The following is a 12,888-nucleotide window of genomic DNA, read 5'->3' on the forward strand; positions in this document are numbered from 1 at the left end:
CCATTCTTAAATTTCAAAAGCTCTGTATTGTGGGTTGCTGGAAAACTCTGAAAGATAATTAAGTAGATTGGAAAGAAAGAAAGAAAGAAAGGGCAACTTATTATTTTTCAATACTTTTTCAACTCAACTTCCCTCAAAGCTCAATTGGTATTATATAACTTCATCGAGCCATTATTACACAGCAGCAAGTTGAGTAACACAATAAACTTTTACGTGGTTAACAGCCACTAATAATAATAACACCACACACACACACACACACACACACACACACACACACACACGCACACGCACACGGACACACATTGAAGATGTTACCAAGAAATATAAGAGGTCAAAAATACTGTACCCACTAACATGTGAAGAATAGATAGGGGAAAGTTAACACAAAAATTTGAAAATTTAAATGTATGCATGGAAAAATTACAACCTAAGTGGGAAAGACACAAGGGGGAGCGATGATTCTTTTGAATATTGTTTTCTCAGGCTCTCACGTAAGCCTTGTAACTCCCTGATGGCGGTGTTAGCTTTTTCTAGTCATGTATAAAGTAAGGTGAAAATAGCGATGTACATGCTGTTACTCATCTTGGTATTTAGTGGTAGTTCATTTTAAATGATTAAAAAAGCATGGTAAGCCTAAAAACCATGACAAAAATTCGTGATATTTAATTACAAGATTAGTGATCAACCAATCATTACACAAAACATGCAAAGCGAATAAACTTATAAAATCAATTTTAGAGAAATTTGTTATAGATCTTCTCAAACTATCTTATATATTGAATTCAACCGTTGGCATACACCATTATTGGAGAATATCAAGGAGGATTTCATCACGGAAGATATACTATCAATCAAATCTTTGTCTTACGCCAGATCGTAGAAAAATGGTGGGAGTTTGGCCAAGAACTACACATACTGTTTGTTGACTTCAGAAAAGCATATGCTTGCTTTCATCGGGAAAGTATGCTCAAGTGTCGGGAAGAGTTCAATTTTGTCAACAAACTAGTAAGCCTCACGAAGGCCTGCCTGATGGATACTACAGCAAAGGTAAAAATTGGAAATAAAGTGACTGAAACATTCAAAATAAAAACTTGGCTACAGCAGGGTGATTGACTATCACCTGTTCTTTTCAACCTCACATTAGAGAAGGTAATGCGAGATATGTCATCTAGTGAACTCACAGGAGTCCAAGACTGGGGATGTGAACATCAAGTGCCTCAGATATGCTGATGTTATAGTGGTACTGTCTGGGTTGCAAGAAGAATTAGGGGAAATAGCTGACATTCTGGAAATAACAGTGAGGAAAATTGGACTTCAAATCAATTGTGACAATGGTTCTACACCATAGACATAACGAAACTCAAGAACCACTTCCACCCTTACAGACAACTGAAGGTCCAGTCTGGGAGTTCAAATATCTGGGCACAGTATTCAGAGATGAACCATCCAGTAATATGGAAATACAGGCAAGACTACAGGCCCAGTAAAATGGAAATACAGGCAAGACTACAGGCAGGTAATTGCTGTTATCACGGCCTTAATGCTCTCCTCAAAACCAGAAGTTTGTCAAGATATTTCAAAATAAACACCTACAAAACACTCCTGCAGCCTGTAGTACTATATGGATGTGCCACCTGGCGTACAACCAAGCAAGATCTGAACAGACTGATGATATTTGAAATGAAAGTCCTTCGGCAGATTTTTGGACCAGTTTACGATAATGAGAGTGAAAAAAATGGAGGATTCGGCACAATACAGAGGTGTATGATATTTACAAAGAGCGATGTCCTCTCCAGGGGATACTACCTTGATGAAGCACTGTCTGTGCGGGTGGAGAGGCTTGCGTATTTGCGTGAAGCTGAGGGCTATGCTGAACGTAGAGGAACTACTGCCAAAAAGGCCTCAGCCGATGGTCAGACTAAGAGTGTCCCACAACGTCCCATCTTCCCTACCTGCTCCTAGTCCTACCCAATTCCTTTTCCCAACCCAAGGTGTGATGTGATCCACGCCGAGGGGTGCGAGGCACATGGGAAGATGGATGGAGCCTCAGGGATACTGGGCGACCTCCCTGAGTAAGTAGCCTTACACAGTGTGGGGTATTTGTGGTGTGGACCATGTAGATCCCCAAATGTCGTGGGACCAATATGGACATGATTAAAGAAAATAAATTGAGATCTCAGACATCCAAACATCGGGGTCAGGACCGATGGGAGGCATTTCCGCTACTGAATCTGGGTCTAGACCTGAGGCAGAAATGAAACCTGTAACCGAAAAGTTAGACCAGATTAAGATCAAAGCCTTGTCTGCGGGCCAGAGGAGGAAACTACTCAGAGAACAGAGGAAATAGGAATGGAAAGAACTGTTTCCTAAAGACAAGTGGTGGGAATTAAAGAGACTTAAATCTAAGACCCCCAGGAAAAATCTGTCTCAACTTGAAGGGGATATGCAGACCCCAACAACATCAAAGACGGGTAGCAAGAGGATAAGGGGGGACTCTAAGACTACCTCCTCCCTGGATAAGTGAGTACAGAAAAAACAGAGGCAAGAAATGGGGAAACAGACCTACCGTACTGCAGTCTCAGTTTTTAGGATGGCAGTTATCCAGCTAGGCTATCCACTGGCAGCAGGAGGAATTGGTACAGATGGCCCTCTTTGAAAAGATGGAGGTGGGGGGGGGGGGTGGGGGGGGGGACGCTGGCCCAGGACTCAACTTTAGGAGGGTCTATCTAGATTGTGGTGCCCTCATTTTTGTCTGCGAGGGAGGGCACACGGTGGAGTGGCTTAAGGACAAGGTGCCCATGATATCCCCTTGGGAAGAGGCGAAGCTGCTGGTCAAGACAGCAGGGAGGCTCTGTAAGACCACAAAGGTGTCAATATGGGTGCCGAAGATCCTTAATGAAGTCTCTTCTAAGACTCTGTTTGAGAAAATAGGGGCCAAGAAGCCAAAAGTCTTGACAGAAGACTGAAGACTGGAGAGTGGTCAACCAGAAGGTTGTACTGGAAGCACAAACCCTGGTGGTGGAGGTCGGAGAGAAGTCTCTGAAGGCAATGTGGGAACAGGACCTGAAACTGTTTTTAGAGTTCTTGCAGGTTATCATCAGGATTCTCAAAGACCTCAAAGATGGCAGCAAGATGGAGACTGGAGGTGCTGCAGATTAATCTGCAGCATAGTAAAGGGGCCTCTGCTGCCCTGAGTCGCTGCCTGGGGAGACAGGAAGTAGACGTGGACCCCTCACATTAAGAGCATCTGCTCCAAGGTAAAAAGTATTCTAGTGAGTACCAGAAAGGCTTGTGACAAATACTGGGGCCTAAGCCCCAGGGGTATGCACTGGATATACGCCACAGTGGTTAGACATGTGATTTCCTAAGGGGCCATAGTGAGGTGGAAGAAGGTAGAACAGTGGGTTGCAGCTAAGGAGCTTGCTAAGGTGCAGAGACTGGCCTGCTTAGCCATAGCAGGCGGAATTAGCAGCACACCAGACACTGGAATGGAAGCCATGCTGGACATGCCTCCACTACACCACTGGGTCAAGATGAAGGCAGCAGCTGGGGCATGCAGACTTAAAACTGACAAAAACTGGGTCTCTTTCGGATATCCAGAATCACACACTAACATAGTGAGTGAGATAAATATAGGAATAGCTGGGGAAATGCCTGCCGACTAGTATAACAACTCCCAACTGCTTCAACAAGCCTTATAATATAATAATTGGAAGCAGGAAGCAGTGGAAAAAAAACAGTTCGACACCGTACAAGGGACATAGTTTGGTTCACTGATGGGTTGAATTCAGACTAAAGAGTTAGGGCAGGGGTGTACAGGGTTCAGCCAAGACTGGAGGGCATCATCTCTCTAGGAAAACTGGCCTCTGTATTCTAAGCTGAAATAGCTGCAATCAGGGCATGTGTGAAGGAGAATATGCGAAGATGCTACAATGACTGTAGCATCTACATCTCTTCAAACAGCTAGGCAGCCCTGGATTCATTGGCAACTCCTACAACAAGATCTAAGATTGTTGCAGAATGCCACAGGGCTCTCTGGTGGAGCTAGGGGGAAGCAATAGGGTAAACCTAGTGTGGGTCACTCTTTGCCTTTACAAATGTCTGCTTGTGTCTGTGTACGTGCGGATGGATATGTATGTGTGTGCGCGAGTGTATACCTGTCCTTTTTCCCCCCTAAGGTAAGTCTTTCCGCTCCCGGGATTGGAATGACTCCTTACCCTCTCCCTTAAAACCCACATCCTTTCGTCTTTCCCTCTCCTTCCCTCTTTCCTGATGAGGCAACAGTTTGTTGCGAAAGCTTGAATTTTGTGTGTATGTTTGTGTTTGTTTGTGTGTCTTTCGACCTGCCAGCGCTTTCGTTTGGTAAGTCACATCATCTTTGTTTTTTGATAAATTTTTCCCACGTGGAATGTTTCCCTCTATTATATATATATTCCCATCTCCGGAGTTCGGATAGGTTGGTGTTAGTGGGAAGTATCCAGATAACCCGGACGGTGTAACACTTTGCCAAGATGTGCTGGCCGTGCACCAAGGCATGTTTAGCCACAGGGTGATCTTCATTACCAACAAACACTGTCTGCCTGTGTCCATTCATGCGAATGGACAGTTTGTTGCTGGTCATTCCCACATAGAATGCGTCACAGTGTAGGCAGGTCAGTTGGTAGATCACGTGGGTGCTTTCACACGTGGCTCTGCCTTTGATCGTGTACACCTTCCGGGTTACAGGACTGGAGTAGGTGGTGGTGGGAGGGTGCATGGGACAGGTTTTACACCGGGGGTGGTTACAAGGGTAGGAGCCAGAGGGTAGGGAAGGTGGTTTGGGGATTTCATAGGGATGAACTAACAGGTTACGAAGGTTAGGTGGATGGCGGAAAGACACTCTTGGTGGAGTGGGGAGGATTTCATGAAGGATGGATCTCATTTCAGGGCAGGATTTGAGGAAGTCGTATCCCTGCTGGAGAGCCACATTCAGAGTCTGGTCCAGTCCCGGAAAGTATCCTGTCACAAGTGGGGCACTTTTGTGGTTCTTCTGTGGGGGGTTCTGGGTTTGAGGGGATGAGGAAGTGGCTCTGGTTATTTGCTTCTGTACCAGGTCGGGAGGGTAGTTGCGGGATGCGAAAGCTTTTGTCAGGTTGTTGGTGTAATGGTTCAGGGATTCCGCACTGGAGCAGATTCGTTTGCCATGAAGACCTAGGTGGTAGGGAAGGGACCGTTTGATGTGGAATGGGTGGCAGCTGTCATAATGGAGGTACTGTTGCTTGTTGGTGGGTTTGATGTGGACAGACGTGTGAAGCTGGCCATTGGACAGGTGGAGGTCATCATCAAGGAAAGTGGCATGGGATTTGGAGTAGGACCAGGTGAATCTGATGGAACCAAAGGAGTTGAGGTTGGAGAGGAAATTCTGGAGTTCTTCTTCACTGTGAGTCCAGATCATGAAGATGTCATCAATAAATCTGTACCAAACTTTGGGTTGGCAGGCCTGGGTAACCAAGAAGGCTTCCTCTAAGCGACCCATGAATAGGTTGGCGTACGAGGGGGCCATCCTGGTACCCATGGCTGTTCCCTTTAATTGTTGGTATGTCTGGCCTTCAAAAATGAAGAAGTTGTGGGTCAGGACGAAGCTGGCTAAGGTAATGAGGAACCCCCTCCCCCAAAGGCAAGTCCCTCCGCTCCCAGGATACATATATTAAAAAAAAAAAAAAAAAGTAATATCCTATGACTATAATATCAATCAGTCATGGCTGGCATTGGCTAACTCTTACAAATATCTGGGTGTAACACTTTACAGGGATACGAAATGGAATGATCACATAGGTTCAGTTGTGGGTAAAGCAGGTGGTAGCGTTCACTTTATTGGTAGAAGACTGGGGAAGTGCAATCAGTCTACAAAGGAGATTGCTTACAAATCACTTGTTCAAGTGGTCCTAGAATATTGCTGAAGTATGTGGGCCTGTATTACAGGATTAACAGGGGATGTTAAACACACACAGAGAAGGGCAGTATGAATGGTCACAGGTTTGTTTAACCTGTGTGAGAGTATCATGGAGATAGTGAAGGAACTGAACTGGAACACTCTTGAACTACCACGAAAAAGTCCGTTAACAAAGTTTCAAGAACTGGCTTTAAATGATTACTCTAGGAATATACTACAACCCCCTACGTATTGGTCACATAGGGATCGTGAGGATCACATTACAATAATTACTGCACACACAGAGGCATTCAAACAATCATTCTCCTTGAACTCCATACATGAATGGAATAGGAAGAAACCCTAATAACTTGGCAATGGGGTGTACCCTCTGACAAGCACCTCACAGGTATTTGCTGAGTACAGATGTAGAAGTAAATGGGAGGAACCCGTTGAGTTTTTCAATCATTTGGGTCCCACGTGAAATTGCATTTCACATTCCTCTTGGCAGTACCCAGTCTTTCGTACACCATTTATTATTAAAAATATCTCCTTCTCTCCCTTTAGCCAGATTTCATTTCTAATTGACCGATGCTATTGGAATCTTTCTGCATCATACTGATTTTGCATTTACATCTTACAGATAAAAGATGAAGCAGCTTTGCTGTATTGGTAGTTGCATTTACGGATTTTATTGTTTCCTCCTTAGTTACATTTCACACACTGTGCACTTATATGTTAACTGAGCCAAGTGGTCACAATTCTATCCATTTTCATTTTAACTTATTATTTCATAACAATTTCTCAATTTCCCTGCTTTTTACCACACTGCTGCTTTTTTTTAGTCTGTTGCTCATCATCACAAGTATGTTATGAATCACATTCAGAATATGATTATAGCAATGTATTATTTGTTTACTAAATGTTTATGCACTTTCTTCTTGAGAAATTAGCCGAGTAATGTCAACCTTTCATAGAAACATTTCAGTAAGTTTCTTATTTGTCATATTCTGGCAAAGTGCCTGGGTCCTGTCAGATCCAGCTATCTGTTTTGGGTCACATCTTTCATCTCCTGGAAACACACCAGATTTGCATACTGTGAGTACTCAGAAATGAGTGTCACAGGTGGTGGAGGGGAGATAATGGGCAGTGGCCCCAAACTGAGTGCCAGGGTCACCAGTTAGTCTTGACTGTTGTTGGTGCTCCAATCTGTCAATTTTTTTTTGGAATATGTAATCCCAACTGAAGTTCAGATGGAGGCCGCTGCTCCTGTTTACTGAATTTTCAAGCACTCATTCTTTTATTATAGAATGCTAGAAACTCCTGGCACTACGCAGCACCTCTGTGTCTTTAAAGTTGAATGTGTCTTCCTCTAAGATGCTATGTTCCATTACTGCTGACTTATCCAAGTAGTTGAGTTGAAGGTTCCTCACGTATTCATCACATCTCCGAGATGCAATGTTGCATTTGGCTGTTGACTTATTACAACACAAGTGTGAGGCCATACAAACCTGCTGTTTTTAGCTTTAAAAGATCTTTTGTAGAGCCAAGCACGAGGTTGAAATCCAGCAACTGTCAATGTGACTTGTTGATATTGAAGAGTGAAATACCAGTAGGCAAATGAATTCCAATATGAGTGTGTGCTCACGGTCTAGGTAATGGATACATCATACAGCAAAATCTGACTCATACTAGGCACACCGATAAGATGACAACGGTACATTTGTGGAAACTGTAGATAGGAGATAGTCGTGTGCTGCGACAAGTAGACATTAGGACACACAATGTGATTACATCATGAGATGACTACCTTCTTATATATATGGCTACAAGAAAGCTGTCGTGTTGACAGCTCAATGGCATCTGGGGTGGGTGGAAATGATGAATGATGATACACTTGCCATTTCATTGACTTCCACTGCCTATGAATCATAAATGTCTCATGCTGCAGTAGGTACATGAATATCATAGAAGGGGTTGTGGAGTTGCGGAATGTGTGTTTGCAAAACAGTCCTGCCTCAACTTACCCTACTGCGATGTAATCACTAATGATGCTTGTATAGTGACTACAAATACAGCAGTTTTTTCCTCTCCTGTGCAAACTACTACATCTCAGAGTAGCACTCGCAAACTACATCTTCAATTATTTGTCAGATGTATTCAAATCTCTGTCTTCCTATACTGTTTTTACCCTCTACAGCTCCTCCTAATATTATAGACGTTATTCCCTGATGTCTTAACAGATGTCCTACCATCCTGTCTTTTTTTTATCCATGTTTTCCGTATATTCCTTTCCTTGCCAATTCTGCAGGGAACCTTCTCATTCCTTACCTTATAAGTGATCTAATTTTCAAGATTCTTCTATAGAACCGTATCTCAAACACTTCCATTCTCTTCTCTTCTGGTTTTCCTGTTGCCTTCATTTCACTATCATACAATGTTGTGCTCCAAACACACATTCTCAGAAAGTTTTTCCTCTGATTTAGGTCTATGTTTGATACTAGTAGACTTCTCTTGGCTAAGAATGCCCTTTTTGTCCGTGCTAGTCTGCTTTTGATTTCCTCCTTGCACCGTCTGTCGTGGGTTATTTTCCTGCCTAGGTAGCAGAATTCCTTAACTTCATCTACTTCGTGATCACCAATCCTGATGTTAAGTTTCTCACTGTTCTTGTTTCTGGTACTTCTCATTACTTTTCTCTTTTGGTCTTGAGCCATATTCCGTACTCAGCAGAATGTTCATTCCATTTAGTAGATCTTGTACTACTTCTTCACTTTCACTAAGGATAGTAACATTATCAGTGAGTCTTATCCTTGAAGTCCTTTCATCTTGCATTTTAATTCCACTCTTGAACCTTTCATTGATTCTACAATGTATAGATTGAACAGAAGGGGTGAAAGACTACATCCTTGTCTAACACCCTTTCTAATCCAAGCACTTCATTCTTGGTCTTCTACTCTTACTGTTCTCTCTTGGCAGTTTGCTCCTGGAGATTTGCCAGTGGAGAGATCAACATGACACTTTATCAATTGCAGGCCACATGTTCTGTGGATACATATGATGTACTGTATCTTTAATGCAGTGGTTTCCATTGCCTCCTGCATCCACATCCATTGATCTTTGCTGGTTCTTCTGCCTTTATGGTCAGTTTCCTACCCCAAGGGCTAGAGAGTGCTCTGAACCTCATCCGTTCCTCCACCCTCTTTGACAAGGTCGTTGGCAGAATGAGGGTGACTTCTTATGATGGAAGTATTTGGCTGCCATTACTGATGATTTTTTATTCAAAATGTAAGCAGTGGTGAGGTTCGAATCTGGGACCAAGGATGTTTTGATTACTGAACAAAGAAGCTGTCCCTTGACTACAGATCTACAATAGTTAAGCAGCATAATGGACAAATACCTAGTACAATAATTTCTGACGCCATTAGATGCAACATGTGATCTTGAGTCCTGGGGATAATGGGCAATTTGAGCTGATACAGCTACATTAGAAAGTACAAGATTCCATAGCTTCTTTGGAAATTTTATTTTCCATATTTCAAGAGAACAATGGTCACCCATGTGAGTACAACTGCTTCCTTTTCTCTCCCACAAGTTCATACGACATGTGTCACTGAATGTGATCCTCCAACAAACATTTTTGCTGCAAACCAAGTGGAGGCAGATGCCCCAGGAATATACCTAAGCCTTTTTTGTTTCCACATTACAATTTTTAGAGGCTCCGATTGCAGCATGTGAGAACTTAACACCATACTAAAAGCCAGACACCATATGCAGTTTTGTAGTCATTATTTGCATACTGTTACATACTTTCTCAGTGGTATAAAATTTACTTCAGTTGCATTTCTACTTCCTGGTGTTCCGGCTTTCATAAGTGTTAATGTCGCTACTTAGAGAACTAAGTGTGAAAGTACATGTTGATTCTTAGATAATTATATGACTATGTATTGTGTTTTTTTTAATTAACTTTTCCCTATGAACTGATGAAAGAGCTCTACAATGTACCATATTTGATTGCCTTTGTGTTAAAGAAAAAAATTAAAAATGAAATGAGAATATTAAGGGAGTAAAATCACTTTTGTAAGATTTCTGTTCACAGAGATTATCTTGGGGGAAAAAAAAGAAAAAGCTATGTGCCCATAAGAAAGACAAAGCAATATGTCTGTACTACCAACTGCAGAAATAAAATCAGTATTGTTGGATATAATACCAAATCACAATTCTAAAGCTTCTGTCATTACTGTAGGCTATTATATAGGTACATCCCATTCCTTACTTGATGTCAGTGAAGGTTGTTGGGTGTGTTCAGACCGTTCACGCTCCGAGTTGTGGCTCCCACGAAGTGCTCTCCTATCCTCTTCTTGCCGTGACAACATGAACTCCTCAAGGGTGACAAATCCTGAAGTATCCTGACGGCCACGACCAAACTCTCGCAGCAAATCTGCAGCCAACCGATAATCTGCCATGTCAGGAGGTAATGCTGGTAATGATGGATTGCTTGAGTGAAGTTGTGGGGGTCGGACAGGAGAGTCACTAAGAGCATGGCCTGCAATACAAGACAGCCCCCATTAACAATTTATGTAACAACAATGTGTATTTAATTATGAGTGTTAAAGGATTTACCTACGGTTTTGAAATCCTACTCTCAAACTCAGTCTCTGTAGTATAGTGCATTTTTATGACTGCTTGCTTAGTTTCTAACCTTGAACTCTTTCTTTTGTATTAACATCAGGTATATGGATATGCACTAAATAAGCAACGAGAGGATCAAATAAAATGGATTTTCTTTAAAAAATGTAATTACGTGGATACATTATGTAGAGCTTTTGTCTCTAACTCGACAATTCAATATGTATCTATCATCTTCTCTCTCCTCTCTTCAATCAAGAGCAGTTGGAAACAAAACAGATAAATCCATTTGATGGACTCAAAGAGTCAAGAAATAAGATAACAACAGGGTATAAATACTTTAGGAGTAACGGAGACCACGCACTCAAAAGCAGAAACGCAGAGTCATTGATACACACAAACAAAAGATGGAAAACTTGCTAGCTTTTAGAGTTATCCTTGACAAGCTACAGCGCGCGCGGCGCGCGCCCACACACACACACACACACACACACACACACACACACACACACACACATGCTGGCACCATACAGGGACATTGGGATGTGTGTGCACCTGCGCCTGTGTGTGTGTGTGTGTGTGTGTGTGTGTGTGTGTGTGTGTGTGTGTGCGCGCGCGCGCGCGCTAGCGCATGCGCGCATACTCTACCTCGTCAATGGAGAACTACGAACCCTATCAAGTATCCCTTGTTTTGCATGTGTCTATCAATGACTCAATGACTCAATGTTTCTGCTTTTCAGTCTCCATCATTAATAATAGGTTATGAGAGGACCACCTCTTCAAAATTCTGGTATATATGAAATGGAATACGGACTCTGTCTACGAATAAGTTTATGGGTGTAAAGCTTAGCAGAGTATTTGCGTGAATCTGCAAGAGTGGGTGATTTACTTGTGAAAAAAGTTAGCAGTTGCAGATTATTTTTTTTACCAAATTTTTTGGAGATATCTTCCACGTATAATATGTTTAGGAGACTTTCATAATCAAACACGCAAAGAGACTGGACACATGCTTAACAGTACTGACAATAAAATTGAAGCAATTTACTAATTACCAAAGGCAACACACATGCACTGTAACTTAAAAAGATGTGGAATTACACACACCAAGCAAGAATAGCATGGACTCTTTCCAGTTCTCTCTTGGTTTGCCAGATGGAAGCAAATGAAACACCAGTTGCTTCATCCACTCATTTCAATGTGGATTGTAGTCTCAGTGGAGCATGTAACAAAGCTTCTTTGTTCATAAACTGGTAGACATATACAACTACTTTGCAGGTTTGACTGTGAAGAATTTTTCCATTTAACTTGCTTTGTACTAGTGGCATCTTCAACTTTGAATGTGCTCTCCCAGAGTATTTCCAACTGTCATGATAGCAATACATCTGATAGTGGTGATCGACTGAGCAGCGCCGACTGCACATCTTGTTTACACTGTAAAGTTCTGTTTGCATGAACTGTGTACGTGAATATATTTTTGTATTATTTAATGAAGGTAGGGCCACTTCAGTATATATTCTGTGATATTTGTTAGAGGCTGCAAAACCTTGTAATGTGTGTATATGTCAATTATTGTAAATGTTACTTCAAAGAAACTCTAAATGGACCAATATGTGAATCCACAGTCAAACCATGAATGTACACAGAACGATAAAAATGGTGTACACCAAGATGCTTTTCAGTACCTAACAAAATGAGGACTTTCAACGGTTTGTTCCTGTTTATGGATGTATGCTTCATGTCACTGATTTGTGCAGCTCTCAAAATCAGAAAATTTCTAGCATACTTTCCCAACAGGTACTGAGAAAGTACAACTTTTTTATATGGCCATACAACAACCTCAGCTTTCTTTCACTTTCTTTACTGTGGTGTAACTCCACTTTTAATATATGCGGCATTCATGTATCCAGTTGTGATGTTCCACTTAGCAGTCTCAACAGTCCCTACAATGCTTACAAGTCAAACGGATTAACAGCACCCATGTGCCATGGGTAAAGGCCATGGTCATGTACTTTACAACAACTGGTTTTAGTATAAATTGGCAAATGCAATAGATTCTATACAGCCTGACGTGTCTTTCCGCATGAAATGCTGCTACCTGCTTATGAATGATTAAATGTGATGATCTTCAAGCTCCATAATGTGTCAGTGAGATGGGGAAAATCTTTCTTGGTTAATGTAATGTGCCTGAATCTAAAAATAAGATGAAACAATGGAAACTCCAAGTTGGAATATCAACAACATTAAAAAAAGGACAGACTGCTACTCACTGTAAAGATAATCTGCAGAGTTGCACATGGGCACAACAAAAAGACTGTTCATATTTAACTTTTGGCCAAGGTATTCTCCCC

The 12,888-nt window shown here is 41.9% G+C and overlaps 1 protein-coding gene across 3 annotated transcripts in view; it reads right to left on the reverse strand.

Annotated features, from left to right (window-relative positions):
* LOC124712507 (connector enhancer of kinase suppressor of ras 2) overlaps positions 1-12,888 on the reverse strand; it is a 119,333-nt gene that overhangs the window by 16,574 nt on the left and 89,871 nt on the right. For all 3 annotated transcript variants that reach the window (XM_047242813.1, XM_047242814.1, XM_047242812.1), the window contains exon 14: positions 10,188-10,457. In XM_047242813.1, the coding sequence (XP_047098769.1) occupies positions 10,188-10,457 (270 nt within the window). The remainder of the gene's footprint in view (positions 1-10,187; positions 10,458-12,888) is intronic.

Source organism: Schistocerca piceifrons, chromosome 8, assembly GCF_021461385.2.
Source record: "Schistocerca piceifrons isolate TAMUIC-IGC-003096 chromosome 8, iqSchPice1.1, whole genome shotgun sequence".
In the NCBI taxonomy this organism is placed as follows: Eukaryota; Metazoa; Arthropoda; class Insecta; order Orthoptera; family Acrididae; genus Schistocerca; species Schistocerca piceifrons.